This window comes from Malania oleifera, chromosome 12, assembly GCF_029873635.1.
Source record: "Malania oleifera isolate guangnan ecotype guangnan chromosome 12, ASM2987363v1, whole genome shotgun sequence".
Classification (NCBI taxonomy): domain Eukaryota; kingdom Viridiplantae; phylum Streptophyta; class Magnoliopsida; order Santalales; family Ximeniaceae; genus Malania; species Malania oleifera.
The window spans coordinates 25,339,257-25,360,732 of NC_080428.1; the positions used below are offsets into that span (position 1 = coordinate 25,339,257).

Here is a 21,476-nt window from a genome sequence, read left to right on the forward strand (position 1 = left end):
TATAATAATATGTTAAAGTAAGTAAAAATTATAAAACTTGATTTTTAATTTTTTTGACAAATAGCTGATTACGGAGAAATAGGGGAAAAAAAAAAAAAAAAAAACAGAAAGAAACAATAGGCCCTAAGGTTTAAGGACCGTAGCATTACTAAAACAAGTAACAAAAATAAAATTAAATAAAAGGGTAAGGGTTTTAGCACACAACGTTCAGTCACACAACGTTCAGTTCAGCTTTCAAGTCCCAGAGCTTATTCAGTCGATCGCCCATGGAGAACCCAAATAACGCAGGACTACCCAAAATAAAGAAGAAAATCAAACACCAGACCCCAGAAGGCTTATTCCGCTTCAATCTTGACTTCTGCTCGAAGAAGAAAGACCTAGCTGGTGCAATCTCTCTCTATAACTCCGCGTCTTCGCAGAAAATTCGCCTCAATTCCTACCACCTCAATGCCCTTCTCTACCTCTGCTCCACCTCCGTTACAGATGCTTCATCGAAAGATTTGGCATTCGAGTATGGGTTTCGCATATTTGATCACATGCTATCGAGCAAAATCGATCCCAATGAAGCCACAATCACCGCTGTGGCTAGGCTTGCCGCCGCAAAGGGGGATGGTGATTTTGCTTTTGAATTGATTAAGACAATGGGCAAGTATAATATTTTGCCGAGACTGCGCACGTATGGTCCAGTTCTGTTCTGTTTTTGTGAAAAACTGGAGGCCGATAAGGCGTATAAGGTCGAGGAACATATGGTTGTGATGCGGGTGAATGCGGAAGAGCCGGAGCTTGCGGCGTTGTTGAAGGTGAGCGCAGAGACGGGAAGGGCAGAGAAGGTTTATGAGTATTTGCATAAGTTGAGGAACTCGGTGAGGTGTGTGGGTGAGTCGACGGCAGAGATTGTCGAGAGTTGGTTTTTTGGTCGAGTGGCTTGTGAGGCGGAAGGGGTCAATTTGGGTGCCGACCAGATTAAAGAAGCTGTTTCCAGCAATGGGGGTGGGTGGCACGGGTTAGGGTGGATGGGAAAGGGTTCATGGGTCGTCCGAAGATCAAATGCTGATTCCGGTGGGCGGTGCTGCGCGTGCACCGAGCAGCTGGTTTCTGTTGACATTGATAGGGAGGAGACAGAAAAGTTTGCGCAGTCAGTGGCTTCATTGGCTATGGAAAGGGAAGTAAATACAAATTTTAGGGAGTTTCAGGTGAGTGGGAATTGATGTCTTTGTAGATTTAATTACGGGTTTGAAGAGTTATCTTTATTGGGTCACTTAGGCCTTGTTTGGAAGTTGGAAAATATGAAGAAAAGGAAAGGAAATTATAAACCAATTCACTTTTTTCATGTTAGAATTGAGAAAACTAAGAAAGAATAAAATATATAGTAAATGAATAAGATTTTGATTTTATATATTGTTAATATTTCATTTTTCTTAAATTTCAGTCATATTAGAATACGATTTTCTTTTTAATACTTTCTGATTCAGAGAAAATACTATGAAAAATTAATTTCTTTCTCATTTTTCCTTCTCTTTCCTCAAATAAAATCCTTTATTGGGGCCTTAAAATATTGGAGAATGCTTGATCATGAACTTTTTGACACATTGTTGGCAATACTGAAAGTTGAAATTAGCTATAGTTCTAGAATTTGGAATCATGCATTAGTTGACTTGTCTCTTGTTTAGTTTTTTTTTTCTCCTATCCATTAGTACTAGGGTGAATAATACTTGGTTATTTGGTTCTGATGTTATTAGTTCTGATAGTTTGGACTCTATTGACAGCAAGCTCAAACATTGGATTGGTCCATCCAATTTGGCTGGTGTGGGAATTACATATTTCAACAATACATCTGTACGTAAAAACCACATAGTACTTCAATTGGAGATAGTGCATGTCAAAATTTGAGTTTTTACTTTTGGCTTGTAATCCACCTCCTCTCATTTATTTTCTTTCTATTGTGTTGGTATACACGAGCAGATTATATTTATATTTTTATTCCTGCTAGTGGGGGTAAATGTACATTAATTTTGAAATAATTGACATCCTAGTAGATTTTCCTTCCACCTCATGGAAATGGTTTGATGTTTTAATGGTTCAAGTCTGGATGATTTTAGTTTAAACAAGTTATTGAAAGAAGTAAAAATGCCATGTTTCTTAGCTTTCATGTGAATTATTTAGAATGTTAATTGCTGAAACTGTTCGTGTAGTTGTTGTGAAACAGACAAACTATGTAGCAATAGGTCCAAAAAAATCCTGCAAATCATATTATTAATAAGCGATGATGTAGTTATTTTCAGAGGCATACCATTAATTTTTTGGTTCTAACTCTATTTTTGATGCTGTTTTTTCTTTTCTTTATTGTTTTTTCTCCCCTAAAGGTTTGGCTGGATGAACATGCTAATTATAAAGCTATAGTGGATGGAGCAAATATTGGACTCTACCAACAGAATTTTGCGGAAGGTGGATTTAGCATTTCTCAGGTTGTAGAAATTGAGTTGTTGGCTTGCATATTTCTTTCTGTTTTCAACATCAGCATTGTATTACTCATCATGTTGTTTTCTGAAAATTGCAATAGAGCAGCTTGATGCTGTTGTGAAAGAACTGTATGATAGGAACCAAAGGGAATGGCCGCTTGTTATCTTGCACAATAAACGTCTACGGGCACTTATGGATCATCCTTCTAAACGAAAGCTGCTTGAAGAGTGGGTGGCTCAGGGCGTGCTTTATGCAACACCAAATGGTTCCAATGATGATTGGTATAAACCATTGGACCTGCTCGTAGATCTTAATACTTTATTTAACAACTTTTTCTTGTTGCACGAACTTCCTTCCAAGTCTTTGTGATGATTTAGCATTTTTCATATCCATTTTCAGAACTGAAAGGACATTTACAGCATGTGTGTATGGCTCTTTGATGGATTTTTAAATTAAAACACTTGTTATATCAGGTGGTGGAAAAACCAATTTCAGTAGAGAATGCCCTTTTCCTGTGGTGCATTTGTCGCCTTTGTGATTACAAGGCATGGCATATTTTGATTTATTATCCTATTTTAAAATCTTTGTAGCTTTGTTTAAATTGTGATTTTTCAAGTATTGTCTCTATGATGCTCTGGAAGCGAAGTGTTTGCTTCTGATGAGTGATGAAATGAATGCATAGCATATATTTTGATTGATTGATGCTCCAATTTTGTGATAGCCTCTTTTTTATCATTTCATTCCAGGTATTGGCTCTATGCTGCTGTGAAACTTAAGTGTTTGCTTGTGACGAATGATGAAATGCGAGATCACATTTTTGAACTCCTTGGAAAGAGCTTTTTTCTTAAGTGGAAAGAAAGACATCAAGTACGTGCTATGTGGAATATTTATGCAATAAGTATCCTCATCTTTATATCATATTTTCTTTGTTGTTGGTAAATTATATTTTTTTTGGCTGCTACTAAAACAAAATAGCATACGTGCCAACATCTAATGGCTCATTTATTGTAGACTATATAAATTAAACTTTCTATCCCCCCTCCCCCCCGGCCCCACCTTAAAACAGCTAAATCCACATTCTTATCTTATGTAAGGAAGGCAGTTTTAATTTGATAAGACACACAGTTGATATTAGAAGATATGCTCACAATTTCATGTACATAACCACATAGACGCATACTAACTAATTTGCATGAACATAGAAAAACACTGGCACATCTATAGTTTATTAATTGTTCGTGTTTTTTGTATTTAAATATTATGTTTTTTTAAGAGGTTAAATATTAAATATTTTTACCACTGGAAAGTTAAAAAAGCTTGAGCTTTTTCCCCACATTGTTTGCATTTTGATGGTGAAGCTATAGCTTCTAGATGGTCCCCACTTGGTCTATGGCAGTAGAGACCATTAGATCCAGTAGTAACAAAAAGTTATTTGTTTGTGGTGGCAAATAGTTTTAGGAGCATTTTTGCTTGTAATAACCTGGTGTTGACCCAAACCTAGAATCAAGCCTTATGGGGGTAGCTAATCTTTTCTTAGGCAAAAGATTTCTTTCTTTTGTCGATAACGATGCTTCTCAAAATTATGGACAAGAATGCACGAAGGCTTTTTCGATTTTTAGGACATCTAATGCCATGATTGTAATTGGTTTTTGATACATATCTGGGCAGGTATGAGTTTATTGAACACTTAACTCAGCCAAGGCAAGTTATGTTTATTAGCATAGTTGGCAATAGGAATTCTTCTACTGGGATAGCAATAAAGGTAGAGTATTTCCTTGGAAGAAAAGAGGTAGATTGATGCTGAACTCAAAGCTTTTATCTTCACAAAAGCTAGAAATCCTTGGGTTAGGAATTTCAGAGCATTTGATCATCTCTTAATGATCTGGATAAGAGCAAATCACATTGGAAGTTTCCCATCTTGGAGAATTTTCCACATAGAAATCCCATTCAATTGATTTATATGTCAGAAGGGAAAAAAGCAGGAGGCTGTAAGAAATTCATTAAGGAGATTGATGAATGTATGACAGAAGGCAACAAGGAGGAGAATCTAGTAGTGTAAAACGATTGGAAGTTTGTGGCTTTCTAAAAGCAGATCACACCTAAAATTGGGTCAAGTTCTAATTTTTCAAGTGTCTATAGTAGTAAGATTAGCTATTGCTATGCAGATTGTGTGTAGATTAATGTGCGCCTCTGCAAAAGAAGCTCAGGATAATTGGTGAAATGGGATCTTTGGCGAAGAATCAAAGGTAAGGAAAGTAAATGAAAATGGAAGGATGACTGTTTTTTGGGAATGGAGGGGATTGGGGAGGATTTTCAGGGCACTACCGACATAATCATAGAGGAAGGATTCTGGGTGGAGATTTTGGAAGATATGGTTGTGGAGGGCCTGCAAAGGCTTGGCGACCAAATTTGAGGCAAGATGGGCCAAGAAATGGGGTTACAAAGGTTCATAGCCCAATTACAGGAAGCCTACTTATAGACAAATGTTACAAAATGGGCTAAAAGCAATGGGTTTAAGTGACCCAACTAAAACTTTCATTTACCTCACAAGTGGAGATTGGGCTCATCTGGCCTTCTGGGTTATGGGTTTGGAGCCCTCATTTTTGAGGGAGAGATTCTTTTGGTCCTACAGAGATAATGAATTGAGGAAATCTATTGTGCAAATCTACTAAAGTGACAGCGATAAGGTAGATGAAAGGGAAGGAGGCTTTGACAGCAGGAGAATGAGAAATTAGAAGGGGTTCACTGTGCAAGTATCCAAGGTTATTAAAATGGGATCCAACATAGGATCACTAGGATGGTTTGCAGGGGGTTGGGTTGTAGAGTTGATTGTGAATCAAATGATTCTACTAAATACATAAAAATTATGAAAAATGCATTTGTTTGTTGTTTTTTTAATAAATTTCCATGATATAAACCTACCAAATTCAAGTGTGGAAGACTTAAACATAACAAATATCTATGATAAGGCCCTCATATTACAAAAAGAAGAAAAAGATGAAGTGTTCAGATTGTTGCATTCCTAAATTAACTGAACCATTTTATAATGAAAATGAAATAATTACTTATAAAAAACAAGAACACAATTTTAACACAAATCAGTCGACAAACAACCATTCAACATGTATTGTTGATATTTGCATGTTAACTGAAAAAGACAATATGAAGTTACAAGTTGAATGGATCATGAGTACATATTCTCTGCCCTTGTTGCATCATTATAAAACTTGAGGTTGAGTTTTCTCTAACAAAAAAATTGATGGAGGATGGTTTGCTGCAGATAATTCAGGGCGATCATATTTCGTTTGAAGATATACAAGTTAGGAATTTTGTTTTAATATAGTAAATCTGGAGAGTTCTCATGGGTTCTCTCTCTCTCTCGCGCAACGACATCCCTTCCTCTCTCACAAATCTCCCTCGGGCTTTGAAGGTAGCTGGCGCTGCTTCAAAGACTAGAGGAGTTGCTGCAGCAGCGACAGACCGGAAGCATGAGTCATTGAAGGAAGATTTTTCTTCTTCTTTGGTTCTTTGGCTCTGGTACTTCCTAGCTGGTGCAGCGATACACTAATTAGAAGACAGTGGAAAGCTGCTGTGTGGAGGAAATTCCCAAGGAGGATTTAGAAGCTCAAGATCTTTTGGATAAGCTGGATTTAAAGTTGAGCAATATTGGAGGAAATTAGGTTCGCTTGTTTGGTGGCAAAAGTTGTAAATTGAAAGGTCAAAGAGAATTAGCAAATTTGAAGAGTTCGGTAAATTATGATGGAAAGGGTCTGAAAAGGGTTTTCTTGATTAATTTTATCCAGTTTCATGGTGTGATCTTCGTTTTTTTTTTGTTTTTTAATTTTCTTTCTTTCTTTTCTGTTTTTTTGGCAGATTCCTTGCCCCCCGCATGTTGTACTTTCTTTTTTCTGTATCTATTATGGTTAAAAAAAAATTGTGAAAGCCCTAGAAAGGTCAAAGCCTGTTCTTTGAAGGTCATCTTTAGGGCTCAGGGCAGCAAGGTCGGGAGATATCTTGATTTCTTTCTCTTGTTCTCTGCAAAACGATATGTGTACGCTGCTATGAAGCTTACTGCTGTAGAGTAATCGAATGTTACACAAGGGCTGGGGGTTTTTTTCTTTGCTTGTGGTTGAGAATAATGCTGTTTGAAATAGGTGGGTTAGGTTTTAGTGAGAGGCTGCATCCTGGTTTGCTGATGGATTGCTGGTTTCGGTCAGATGGAAAGGGGATTTCGATGTATGTGTTAATGGTTATTTTAATCTTTAATATTATTATTAAGTGTGTTAGTATGTTAATTAGTTAGTAAGGGTATTATGGTCATTAGAATGTATTTGATTTGTATTATAAATGGAGGGAGAGACCTATCTTGGACTTAAGATCATTCATTTCAATCAAAATCTTGACATAGTATTAGGGTGTGATCCAACCTAAACCCTATCACACTAAGCCATCGTTGGAAAACACCCTTCCATTGCTGCTCTTCTTAGAATCTCCACGACCCTTCATTATTTTCACAAAACCAACCATATAGACAAAAACAGAACCCTCTGAAACATAAGCCTACAAAATCACATCACCATAATCCTCCCCATGTGTTGGCCGACTGCTGGCAGTCTTGACCCCCTGCGCTGGTGCATGAGAATGATTCCAGCCACCTTTTTCTGATTTTTTCCTCCAGCATGTTCTGATTCCTTCCTTGGAGCATATTATCAAGTTGTTAGGCTTGTTTTTTGCTTAAAGTTCCAACCTTTTTCGACCATGCACTCATGGTAATCAGTTAGTTTTTGTTTGGTGTTCATAAAGGCCTTTTTCTGAGTTTCTTGGAGCAGTGACAGTGTTCATAAGCTGGTTTGTGAGGCTGTGGCAGTGTTACATCACTTTGTAGGTGGTTCACCTCATCAGTAGTTGTTTTAGTGGATCACCTTATTTGTGGTTGTCCGAATTAATTTTGATTGTTCTTCTTGTTTGACAGTGGTGTGGCTGCTGGTTTGTGAGTGTTAGGATGGAGTCGATGAATCCCAAAAACATGTTTCCATCATTGCTGCCATAGATAACAACTAAATAGTTGGATGGAAAGAATTATTGTTAGTGGTCTAAGGCTGTTTGGGTTTATTTAGCAGGATTAGGAAAATCTGACAACTTGCTCCAATCTGGTCCTTTTGATGAGAAGAGAAAAGAAGTGTGGATTTAGTAAGATGCCTTGATTGTTTTTCTCTTGTGGAATTTGATGGAGCCCCAGATTGCACGGATGCATCTAGATACATGCAAGGAGATTTGGGACTATGCCAAGCGTCTGTACTCTAGTAATGTTACATGTATGTATGATTTATCCTAAGAGTACTTTCAGTTACAATAGGGAGCTAGGAACATTAAAGTTTATTTTCGAGAGATGAAATGTATTCATAAGGAGCTTAACATCGTGCAATCTATAGTTGCCGATGTTTGTGAGATGCAAAAGCAGAGGGAGAAGATGCCAACTTTTTAGGTTTTGGTGGGCTTGAAACCTGAATTTGAGGCAGTCCGGTCCTAGATACTTAGTAGTGCAGAGTTGCTATAATTTTCCGATGTTTATTCTTGTGTCTTCCGTGCTCTCTTTAGCACACATTCTCTTACTCTTGCATTTGGCTTTGAGAGGACAACCTTTGCCACACATGGTGATTCTAGTTTTCTGCCCAAAAATTGCAGAAGTTATGGAGGTGGTTTGAGCTGTTGTGGTTGTAGAGGTGGACGAGGTAGAGGCACCACTCGCAAGTGCACTCATTGTGGATGAGGTAATCATATTATTGAGCAATGTTGGGATTTCCATGGAAGACCTTTACATGTTGCCAATGTAGCCACCACTGACTCCACACCGTTGGGGCGAACTGGGGGCCAACGTACTATATCTATGTTAGAGGAAGAGTATTCGAAATTCCAGTAGTTTCAAGTGTCACAACAAGCTTCTTTTCTCATTGCATCTCTTGCCAAACAAGTAATCCCACAACTATAAAATAACAACACCAAGATCTTTGAAGAAACGATTGAAGAGATAACAAAAGTTTTATTACAACAATCATATTGCAACTGTCCAACCATGCATTGACTAAATGAGCTTCAATTGGGAAAGGACAACAAATAGAAAAACAGAAGAGGACACAACTTGCAGTTGAGACGTGTGCTTTGCTCTGTGGGGGAGGGGGTTTTATTTATAGCCTTTGGTCCGTGGAAGAAACACATGGGTGGCTCACCTACCATGGTAGGTGGTGGCGGCACACCTACCATGGTAGGTGGCGGTGGCTCACCTACCATGGCTGCCGTTCACACTGGTTGCCGTCATTCACCAACGGCGGCTGTCGTTCACACTGGTAGCCGTCGCTCACCTATCGTGCCCACCGTTCACACTGGATAGGCCATACTGTTTTGCCGGGGCCTACCGGCAGTCTCCGCACCCCATCGTCTGGGGGGCAACGCCCCACCGGTGGTATTGCCTTCGGACCCTTGTGTCTCGGAGAGGAATGTCTTCTGTCTTCATTGTACCATTGAGGTCTACCCTTTCAACCTTATTTGAGCCATACGTCAGGTAAGTGTGCCAATCAACTCGTGGGAGGTGGGCATTGCACACATATATACCAACAACAACATGCTTGTCATTCAATACTTCTCATCCTAGTTCTTGGGTTATAGACTCTGCTACCACTGATCATATCACAGGTATACCTAATTTCTTCTCTATTGTTCGGTATCCTGAAAAGTTACCTTGTGTTACTTTTGTTGATGGATCATCCATTGCAGTTAAGGGAATTGGGATTGTAAATCTCACTTCTATTTCTCTTCCTTCGGTTTTGTATATTCCCAAGCTTCCTTTCAAACTTATGTTCGTTAATAAGATTACCAAATCCATGAATTGTTTAGTAACATTCTTCATTGATTTTGTGGTTATTCAGGATTTGAAGACGAGGAAGACGATTGGTGGAGGGCGTGAAGCTCGTGGACTTTATCATTTTGAGTTGCTATCTCCTTCTATTGCCTGCACTGCTGCTGCCACACCTCTCCAAATTCATTGTTGCCTTGGTCATCCTTCATTGGAAAAGTTGAAACGTTTAGTTCTTGATTTGAAATATGTGTCTAGTCTTGATTGTGAGTCTTGTTAGTTGGAATGCATCAGTATCCCTTTTGCTTCTCAAGTCAATAAATGAGCTACAAGCCCTTTCATGTTAGTCCATTCTAATATTTGGGGTCCTAGTAGAGTTGTGTTCAAGTTGGGTTTTCAGTACTTTAAACCTTTGTGGATGATTATTCAAGGATGACTTGGCTATATTTAATAAAAGATCGTTCTGAGTTATTTCATATAAGCCTTTTGTTATGAAATAAAAACTTAATTTTGGTTTGCTAGTTTGAATATTTTAGAGTGATAATGTAACAAGAGCATTTCAATATTCAATTCACTACTTATATGACTTAGTTTGTGGTATTGTTCATCAATCATCTTGTGCCCACACTCCTTGACAAAATGTGGTTGCAGAGAGGAAAAATAGACATATTCTTGAAATCACTCGTAGCTTAATTTTATCAAATGCATGTGCCTAAAGTGTCTTGGAGTGATACTGTATTTGTTGCTTGCTATCTTGTCAATAGGATGCTGTATTCTGTTCTTAGTGGTAAAATTCCCTACTCCATTCTCTTTTCTAATTCACCTCTATTCTCTTTACCTCCTCATATATTCAGGTGTGTATCCTTTGTTCATCAACTAACTCCTAATTTGGATAAATTGGAACCTTGTGCTATAAAATGTGTCTTTCCAGGCTACTCGTATACTCAATAGGGATATAATTGTTGTAGTCCTACACTGCATCACTTTTTGTTTATGTAGATGTTACTTCTTTGAGTCTACACCTTACTACACTTAGTCTCGGAGTGCTTTTGATCTCAATGAATCTCTTCCTCTGCCTATTCTTCCCAATTCTAGTTTGCTATCCTTACCCAATCAACCACTTATGTCTCCATGTAGTTTGAGTCCTACTCATCTTGATCATCCTAATTTGTAGGTGTATTCATGATGGCGGCTCCAAGGAAGAGAGTCCCCTCTAGCTTTTACTACCACACCTTTGATTTCCTCATCTTATGATCATATTTCCCATAATGTTGATCCTCCCATTGCTATTTGGGAAGGTAAATGCGCATGTACACAACACCTCATTTCCAACTATGTTTTCTATGACTTCTTATTGCCCTCCTATTATTGTTTTGTTACTACTCTATCATCTATTGCCCTTCCTAAATCTGTTTCAAAAGCCTTAGCCCACTCTGGGCGGAGGAATGCTATGGTTGAATAGATGAATGCTTTACAGGACAGTGATACTTGGGACTTGGTATCTCTTCCTCCTGATAAGTCTGTGGTTGGTTGTTGATGAGTATAAACTGTGAAAGTCAATGTTGATAGTTCTATGCCTCATTTGAAGGCATGACTTGGTGCTAAGGGGTATACTTAGGTGTATGGATTGGATTATTCCGACACTTTTTCTCTAGTTGTCCAACTTACATTAGTATGTATGTTCATCTCCTTGGCTACCACTTGTCACTGGCCTCTGTATCAGTTAGATGTGAAGAATGCCTTCTTGTATGTTGATCTTGAGGAGGAGGTTTGTTGTGAAATGGATCGTATAATGAAGATGCACAGCGGAATAAACAACAACAAGTGAATGTAAATAACAAACACAACCAAAACAGGATCAACACAATGATTTACGTGGTTCGGCAAAGCCTACATCCACGAAAGCAATGGCACAAAAATTTCACTAAGGAAATCAAAATGCACACAATACACTTCAATAATGATCATTCTCATTCTCAAAATATGCTCAGATGACATATATAGAGGTTCCTCAGAGGTTTCCCCTCGTTTGCCCAACCACTCAATGTTCAAAAATTCAAAATTCAGAAAAACTACCGTAGCCCAGGCGCCTTTCGTCGATGAACACAGGGCTTCGTCGACGAGCCCAAGAAGAACCTTTGTCGACGAATACAAGGCTCTCGTCGACGATGCCAGAAGTTTGAAATTTCCTGCTCTCGGTAATTATTCGTCGACGAGCTTCAGAGCCTTCATCGACGAACCTCTACTGTTCCCTCGTCGACGAACATAGGGCTCTCGTCGACGAGTCCTGCTGTGCTGCCCCTTTCATGTTTTTCCTCCTTCCTTTGCTTACCAAAATAGAAGTATAAGAGCCACAACTAACAATCTCCACCTTGGCGATTATATGCCCCTTAGGAGAATCTCAAAAACATAAACTGTTTCTCTTTGAACTTAAAAACGGTTAATTGGGTATGTCTCCCTTCTATCACTTGGAGACATGGAGTAAGTCTAAGCAATGCTTGAACTTCTCTGAAGTAACTGATTTGGTCAGAATATCTGCTGCATTATCAGATGTGTGAACTTTTTCCAACATAAGTTCACCCGAAGTAATCAATTCCCGAAGCCTGTGGAACCTCATATCAACGTGCTTGGTCCTAGCATGGTATACCCGATTCTTCACCAAGTAAATGACACTCTGACTATCACAATGCAACACCACACCATCTTGCTGTAACCCCAACTCTCTGACTAAACCAGTAAGCCATAAGACTTCCTTTGCAGCTTCGGCAACTGTCATATATTCGGCCTCAGTCGTGGACAATGCAACTAGAGACTGTACCATGGATCTCCAACATACCGGTCCTCCTACAATGGTAAACACATATCCCGTTGTAGACCTTCTGTCATCCATATCTCTAGCATAAGCTGCATCAACAAACCCCATAACTGAAGGACAACCCTGTTGCTTGTTGAACATGATGCCATATCCCGATGTACCCTGCAAGTATCTAAGTATCCATTTGACGGCTTCCCAATGTTGCCTTCCTGGATTAGAGAGGAACTTGCTCACCACGTTACCGCATGAGCCAAATTTGGCCTCGTACATACCATGACATACATTAAACTCCCCATAGTACTAGGGGACCTTTGACATGTCCCGGATTTCCTTATCCGAACTTGGGCAATCTGTAGTAGACAACTTGAAATGATTCGCTAGAGGTGTATACACCGGTCTTGCATCAGTCATGCTAAACCTCTCCAACATCTTCTGAACATAACCGCCCTGAGATAACCATAATCTCCTTGCAATCTTGTCACGGCGAATCTCCATCCCAAGTATTTTCTTGGTTGAACCAAGATTCTTCATGTCAAATTCCTTTTGCAACAGGTCTTTTAATTGATTCACCTTAGTTAAATCTCTTGTAGCTATCAACATATCATCGACATACAATAACAAGAAAATAAGTGAGCCACCATCAAGTTTATTCACATATACGTAGCAGTCATATTCACACTGTTTGTAGCCAATCTTCATCATATAGGAATCAAACCGTTTATACCATTGCCTTGGAGGCTGTTTTAGCCCATAAAGAGATTTCTTCAACCTGCAAACAAAATTTTCTTTTCCTGGTTCAATGAATCCCTCCGACTATACCATGTAGATTTGTTCCTCCAAGTCACCGTGAAGAAACGCCGTTTTCACGTCCATTTGTTCCAAATGAAGATCGAAATGAGCTACCATCCCCAATACAACTCTGATAGAAGTATGTCGGACCAGTGGAGAAAAGATCTCATCATAATCTATCCCCTTTTTCTGTGAGTATCCTTTTGTCACTAGTCGTGCCTTGAACTTCTCACCTTCCTTTTCTGATATTGTCTCATTCTTCCTGTACATCCATTTGCACCCAATCGGTCTCTTCCCATCTGGAAGCTTCACCAACTCCCAAGTTTGATTTTTATGTAGTGACTTCATTTCCTCAATCATTGCTCCCATCCATCTATCTTTCTCCTGGCTATGCACTGCCTCTTGAAATGTAGTTGGATCGTTGCAATTAGCAGGAAAAGCATAAGACACTAACTCTTCAAAACCATACCTTGATGGAGGCCTGATAGTGCGTTCGGATCTCCGTATAGGAATATTGTCGACTTGCTGGTTTCCCGAGGTAGAGCTCCCTGCAACCATGGGACCATGATCATTTTCGTTGCCCTGAGCTTCCAACTCCAACTGCACAACTTGTTCATCACTGCCCCAGCTTTTTGGCTCCTATTTCTATTCATCAAACTCTTGAGTACGCTTCACCATAGCCTTCTCATCAAAGACTCCATCTCTACTGATCACCACCTTGTTTGCCACTGGGTCCCACAGTTTATATCCCTTTACACCCTTTGGATATCCCAAGAAGATGCAATGACGAGACTTCGAGTCATGCTTAGGCCTCTCCTCACTAGACGCGTGGACATAGGCTGGACACCCGAATACCTTCAATTCAGAGTAGTCTACTGCATTTCCCGTCCAAACCTCTTCTGCCACTTTACCCTCTAGTGATACCCTTGGTGATTGGTTAACCAGAAAACAAGCAATACTAACTGCCTCGGCTCAGAAGTTCTTCGGTAGCCCTGCATTCAACCTGAGACACCGAGCCCTATCAGCAAGAGTCCGGTTCATCTGTTCTGTCACACCATTTTGCTGAGGTGTCTGGTGAACTGTAAAATGTCTCTTGATGCCCCGCTCCGCACAAAACTCCATAAACTGAGAATCAGCGTACTCGGTCGCATTATTTGACCTTAAATATTTGATTCTCCTCCCTATCAGGTTTTCCACTTCAGCCTTCCAAATCTTAAACTTGGCAAACGTACTAGATTTGTGACGCATGAAGTGGGCCCCAAACATCTGAATGTACATAGTCAAAAATTCCTTTCGTCTTGTGAGTAGCTAAACTGAATTTTGCCCTGTTCAGTTTTCCAAGAACACAAAATCTACAGAATTCCAACTGACATGATTTTAAACCTTTCAACAATTTTCTCTTGTGTAGTTCTTTCATGCCATGTTCTCCCATATGCTTAAGACGCATATGCCACAAGACGGTCTCATCTGATTCAACATCCACGGTTGCAACTCCACCTATAATGGTAGTTCCCTGCAATGTGTAAATATTCCCATCCAACTTCTGCCCTTTCATTACAGTTAGATTACCTTTCCATATCGTCAAAACTCCACCTTTGGACTTGTAATTAAAGCCATTACAATCCAAAGTGCCAAGAGATATCAAACTCTTTTTCAACTCAGGTATATGACTTACATTATACAAAGTTCTTACAGCACCATCAAACATTTGTATCTTTACATTTCCTATGCCAACGATCTTGCAAGAAGCATCATTACCCATAAGAACTGATCCAGAATTTACTAACCTGTAAGTGCTGAACCACTCCTTATTTGGAGTCATGTGATAAGAACATGTTGAGTCAAGTATCAAAGAGTCCGTTAGATTATCTGACTCCGCTGAAACTGATAGAACATCACCATCTGCTGAATCCTCTTCTTGAACAACATTCACAGATTTAGAAATCCCCTCATGCTTATTAGCATTTCCCTTCTTCTATATCGGACACTCCGATTTTACATGCCGCTTTTTACTGCATTTATAACACCGAATTTCCTTCTTCTTGGATTAATTTTGGGATTTCTGATTAGACCCAATTTTAAACTTTCCTTTGCCTCGCTCATTACAACCCTCACAAGCCCTTCCCCTTCATCACATATTTTCAACCTTTGATGAAAATTTAACAAAGCACTTGTTACCTCTTCCAAATCTAGTGTTTCTTTTCCCCACGTAAGAGTGGTCATAAGATTTTCGTGGGTATGAGTTGAGGGCAAAGAATTTAACAGCATCAAAGCCTTATCATCCTCATTAAACTTCACATTAACTCTCATAAGATCACTTATGATTTGATTAAATGCATTGATGTGTTGATCTAGACTGGATCCTCCTACCATCTTAAGCCAATATAAACGCTGCTTAAGAAAAAGCTTGTTTTTGAGGGATTTAGACATTTACTGATTTTCTAACTTTCGTCATATAGCCGCTGGAGAATCCTCCTCCATCACCCGATAGAGAACTTCGTCGACCAAACACAAGCGTATTTTCGACGCTGCCTTTGCTTTCAAATCTAACCATGTTGCCTCATCCGTTCCTTCTGGTTGAGTATCAAGCAGAGCCCTAGCCATTCCTTATTGCACAAGAATATCTTTCACTCTCCTCTGCCATAAACCAAAGTTTCCAGTTCCATCGAATTTGACAACGTCAAATCTTGCAGAAGAAGATCCCGATGCCATAACAACAAACTCTCTGATACCAATTTGTTGTGAAATGGATCGTATAATGAAGATGCACGGCGGAATAAACAACAACAAGTGAATGTAAATAACACACACAACCAGAACAAGATCAAGACAAAGATTTATGTGGTTCGGCAAAGCCTACATCCACGAAAGCAATGTCACACGAATTTCACTAAGGAAAGCAAAATGTACGCAATACACTTCAATAATGATCACTCTCACTCTCAAAATATGCCCATATGATATATATAGAGGTTCCTCGGAGGTTTCCCCCCGTTTGCCCAACCACTCAACGTTCAAATATTCAAAATTAAAAAAAACTGCCGCAGCCCAGGCGCTTCTCATCGACGAACATAGGGCTTCGTCGACGAGCTCAAGAAGAACCTTCGTCGACGATGCCAGAAGTCTGAAATTTCCTGCTCTTGGTAATTTTTCGTTGACGAGCTTCAGAGCCTTCGTCGACGAACCTCTGCTATTCCCTCGTCGACGAGTTCTGCTGTGCTGCCCCTTTCATGTTTTTCCTCCTTCCTTCTTTGCTTACCAAAATAGAAGTATAAGAGCCACAACTAACAAGGTCTATATGGAGCAACCACTTGGGTTTGTTGCTTATGGGGAGTCAAGCTTAGTGTGTCGGCTTGGCACTATATGGTTTAAAATAGTATCCCAGAGCATGGTTTGGTCGATTCAATGCTGTAGTACTTGAGTTTGGCCTTTGATGGCGTGCAGTGGATTACTTTGTGTTTTATTGTCACACTTCATCTAGTAGGATTTTTTATTATAGGTGATAAAGATCAAGGTATTTAGAGCCTTAAACATTTTCTATAGACTAAGTTTCAAGCCAAAGATTTGGGACCCTTGAAATACTTCTTGGGTATAAAAGTATCTTGATCTCGTATAGGAATTGTTTTGTCACAAAGGAAGTATGTTCTTGATCCAAACCGGTTGATACATCGATGGATCCGAACAAGAAGTTAGTCTTGGATGTGAGTGATTTGTTGCCTAATCCTGGACGATATTGGAGACTTGTTGGAAAGTTGAATTGTCTTGTAGTCACTCGGCCGAATGTATCTTTTGCAACAAGTGTCGTGAGTCAATTTTTGGATTCTCGGAGGATAAGTCACTAGGACATGGTAATTTGCAATTTGAGATATCTCAAAGGTGCACTTGGGAGAGGTCTTTTTTGTAGTGAGACTGGTCACACTTTTATTTATGAATATCCACAACTAGGTATTGTATCTTGGTTGGTGGTAATTTGGTTTCTTGGAAGAGTAAGAAACAAACTATAGTAGCCAGGCCAAGTGCTGAACAGAGTATAGAGCTATGACTCACACTACTTGTAAATTTGTTTGGTTGAAGAAGATGTTGGAAGAACTGGGTTTTCCACATTCTGGGTCTATAAAGTTGATGTGTGATAATCAAGCTACTCTTCATATTGCCTCCAACCCGATTTTCCATGAGTGAATGAAACACATTGAAGTTGATTGCCATTTGTTTTGGGAGAAACTTGTGTAGAAGCTCACTATTGCCACTTATGTGAAATATAATATGCATCTTGCTGATTTGTTTACCAAAGCTCGAGAAGGGGGGGGGGGTTGCTTATGTTAAATTTATTTGTGACAAGCTAGGAGCATATGATATCTATGCTCCAACTTGAGGGGGAGTACTAATGGTATTTTAGTCTTTTAGTATTATTATTAAGTGTGTTAGTATGTTAATTATTGAGAGTTAGTAAGGGTATTATGGCCATGATAATCTATTGATTTTTATTATAAATAGAGGGAGAGACCTATCTTCGAGTTAGGTCATTCCTTTTAATCAAAATCTCAATAGTATGTGCAAGGGCATCACACAATATTGGTTCTCTATTAGGTGGACAAAGGTGGGAAAGTTTTGGAGTTATGGTTGGGGTGGAAAGGTAAGAAATTTTTAGTATTTATTCCTGGCAGCACAAAAGTGAGGTGTGGCAACGTTTTGCGAGCAATTTCTGTGAGTTGGATAAGGAATTTCTGAAGGGTTTTGGAGGTGTATCTACAGATGGTACTTCTCGCCCTAGCCTATGGAGTCGGATGCTGTGGGAAGGTAAAAAAGGGGAAGGTGAAGGTCGCAGAAGTCAAGATCTATCTGAAATCAGGGTAGGGAGGTCAGAAGAGAAGAGCAGTCCTGTTGGTGTCGAGGTACAATACATGAGACGGATTATGGGTTCTTGAAGACAGTTTCCAATGCTAACCAACTGGAATTGACCAACCAGAATGCGAAGGAAGCTAGGATTCTGGCGGGAGCTATGCATCTCTTTGAGGCAGCTAGGTTTGCTTTTTGGGAGGAGATTTTGAAGAGTAAGCCGGGTGGTTTTTTCTTGCATTGGATCTGGCCCAAATAATTGAAAAAGGAGGTACATTTCTTTTGTCTAAATTGGGTCAATCATTTGAGCAGGCTCAATATTTAGGTAAGTTTGATTTGAGCAGTAACATGGAGTTTTAAGGGAGGACCACATCTTTTGGGTTCCACGCTAATAGAAAAAGGTGATTCAGATACTTCCTTGCTAGACTCCAATAGTGGGTAGGCCCAAATGCCATTCCTAGTATTTAGGAGTCAATTAGTATGAAAGAGGACTCTATACCTTTCGATAATGGAGTTCTTTCATAGGTTCCAGCTCTCCTAGATACAAATCAAAATGATTAAGCTTCAGAACAAAACTAGAGATTAGCAGATTAGTTTTGAAACTTAGTGATGTTGGAGATGAGATTAGTGTCAAAGAGGGATTAAAAGGTGGGGTGGAAAGGAGAAAAAAATTTGAAGCTGCCTTTGGGGAGATTCTATTATTTTTTGTCCAAATTCAAACAGATTTTAGGACAACAAGGTTTATGCTCGTTGGAAGGCAGCTTGTATGGATGTGGAGATGAAGAAGTTGTTTGATGATAAGAGAGAAAAATCTATCGAGTCACTGCCAATGATATTAAGGAGAGATTATAAAGGAGAATTTAGCATAGTGGAAGACTCATGAAAAGAAGGAGATTGGGGGTAGTAGTGGGGCAAGTAAAGGAAAGAGATAAAGAAATGGGGGGATTTTTCAATATCATAGAGCGATGATATTCTTAATTTTTTCACACACTGCGGTCCCAAGTCTGGGTAAAGGAGGAGGGTTGCATTAGGTTGCTGACAGCCAGCATAAAATTTGTTAGATCACTATAATATGAAACCTTACCGAATATTTGTTGCGGCATCCCCTATGAGTGACGCGTTGCACTTGTACCACCCGAGTGCAGTGAAAAGTGCGAGGGTGGGTTAGGTCGTCGCCTCGAAGCGACGTGCCGTGTTGGCGCCTGGGTATGGTGTCAAATATGCGAGGGTTCCTTCATCATTTTGGACATGGGTAGGTAAAGACGTTAGTTCAGAAAATTAGGATTAGATTAGCAACTTGGAATATAGAGACACTTACGGGTAAAAGTATGGAAATTGTGATACAATGATCAGAAGAAGAATTAATATAATTTACCTTCAAGAAACTAAGTTGGTGGGGGAGAAAACTAGAGAAATTGATAAATCAGGATTTAAAGTTTGTTACACTGGAAAAGAAAAGCATAAGAATGGAGTAGGAATTATTATAGACAAAAAACTTAAAAGATAGCGTTGTTGATGTAAATAGAGTAGGGGATAGAATTATAAAAATCAAGGTGGTATTAGGACAAGAGATAATAAATATCATTAGTATTTATGCTCCTCAAGTCGGCTTCGCAGAAAATCTTAAGAGACAATTTTGGGAAGATATGGATAGTAAGTATTATACAAGGCATACTGGGGACTGAAAAAATATTTATAGGAGGAGATCTGAATGGACACGTTGGAAGGGATAATAAAAATTATGAGAGGATACATAGAGGATATGGATATGGAGACAAAAATGAGCCTGAGGAGATGATTTTAGACTTTACTATGTCATATGATTTTAGTATAATGAATACTTGCTTTAAGAAGAGAGAACACTTAATAACCTTTAAAAGTGGACAAAATAGAAGTCAAATAGATTTTTTTTTTTTTAACTAGGAGGGTAGATCATTTATCATGCAAGGATTGTAAAGTTATTTCATGTGAAAGCCTAACCACACAGAGTCTTAGTGTTAGATATATGTATGAAAAAATGGAAAAAAAAAGGATAAAATGAACTAGCATGAGAGAACTTTTTATCTTTTTGCTTTAGTGATGGACCAATTGACTAAGAGTATTCAAAAGGAGGTTCTATGGTGTATGTTGTTTGCATATGATATTGTATTAATTGATGAAACTAGGGACAGAGTAGAGGTTGAGTTAGAATTATGGAGAGAAGCTTTGAAATCTAGAGGTTTTAGGATAAGTAGAAGTAAGATAGAATGTATAAAATGTAATTTTAGTAATGATGGGAGAAATGTTGGAGACAAAGTTAAACTTGATGATGAAGAAATAAATAACACTTGTAGATTTCGATACCTTGGATTTATTATGCAAGCTGAAGGAGAAATTGAAGATGATGTAATGCATAAAGTTAAAGCAGGTTGGGTAAAATGGAGAAGTGCTTCAAGTGTGCTCTGTGATCGTAGAATACTCTTAAAATTGAAAGGGACGTTTTATAGGACAACTATAGGACCAGCTATGCTCTATGGATTGGAATGTTGGGCGACGAGGAAACATAATATCCAAAAAGTAAAAGTTGCCAAGATGAGAATGCTTAGATAGATCAGTGGTATAACATTGAAAGATAAATTAAGGAATGAACATATTCGCAGTAAGTTAGGTGTAGCTCCTGTAGAAGATAAGATAAGGGAGGGACAACTCAGATGGTATGGACACTTGCAACGTAGGCCGCATAGTGCACCAGTGAGGAAGAGTAAGTTAGTTACTATGGGGGGCAGTAAAAGGAGTAGTGGTAGACCTAAAATACTTTGGCAGGACATAGTGAGTAAGAATTTAATATTCCTGAATCTGTCAAAAGAAATGGTCCATGATCGCATAAATTGGCGGAAAAGGATTTATATAGCCGACCCCAACTAGTGGGACTTAAGACTTGGTTTTGTTGTTTTTTGTAGAGAGTCATGATATTAGAGAGTTCAACTGTGGTGGTGAGTTGTTGTTGGATGAGATTTGAGAGCAATTTGGTTATGTTTTTGATTCTTGTGACGAACTAGGGGATTTAGCTTATGTTCAACACTTCCACCTGCCCTGCTGGAAGGCTTGGAAGGATTATCTATTTTTGAAAAAAATGGGCTGCGCTGGTTAATGACTTATAGTGTAGGGATGGAATTTTGCCTACCCTGGTGGAGATTCTTGAGAAAGAGCTAGAAGCTCAAATTTTGGATGAAATGGACTTATAGTAGGCTGATTTTAGAGGAAATGAAGGGAGGTTGGATGGTGGCAAAAGTCATAGGATGACGGGTCAAAGAGAGTTAGCGAATTTGAAGAGCTCAGTAAATTATGATGGATAGGGGTTGAAAAGGGGTTTAATTGATTAATTTTGCCGAGTTTTAAATTGTGATCTTGATTTTTTTGGGTTTTTTCTTTTTTCTTTGATAGTCTTTTGTTATTTGGTGGACTCCTTGTCCCTGCACGATGTACCTTCCTTTCTTTCTTTCTATATAACTTTTTTATTATCTAAAATTAGATAAATGAATTAGTAAATCTAGATATCTTGGAAGTTTTGTTAACTCAAGGCCTGTTCGGTATCACTGTAAAAAATTAGAGAAATGAAAACTAGAAACAAAAACTAAAAACTAGAAGCCAACAACTTCTTTGATTAACATTTATAAAACTAATAAAAATTAAAAACATAATTAAAAAATGCTCATTTTCATCTCTAAATCAAATAATATTATAAAA

The 21,476-nt window shown here is 38.8% G+C and overlaps 1 protein-coding gene across 3 annotated transcripts in view; it reads left to right on the plus strand.

Moving 5' to 3' along the window:
- The first annotated feature begins 204 nt into the window (after positions 1-204).
- Positions 205-21,476, plus strand: part of LOC131145089 (proteinaceous RNase P 2) — a 47,810-nt gene continuing 26,538 nt past the window's right edge. For 2 of the 3 annotated variants that reach the window (XM_058094160.1, XM_058094158.1), the window contains exons 1-4: positions 207-1,193; positions 2,364-2,465; positions 2,566-2,741; positions 3,207-3,327. In XM_058094160.1, the coding sequence (XP_057950143.1) occupies positions 267-1,193; positions 2,364-2,465; positions 2,566-2,741; positions 3,207-3,327 (1,326 nt within the window). In that variant the 5' untranslated portion in view covers positions 207-266. Of the gene's footprint in view, positions 1,194-2,363; positions 2,466-2,565; positions 2,742-3,206; positions 3,328-21,476 lie in introns of all 3 variants that reach the window. The other variant, XM_058094157.1, reaches the window with a different exon arrangement.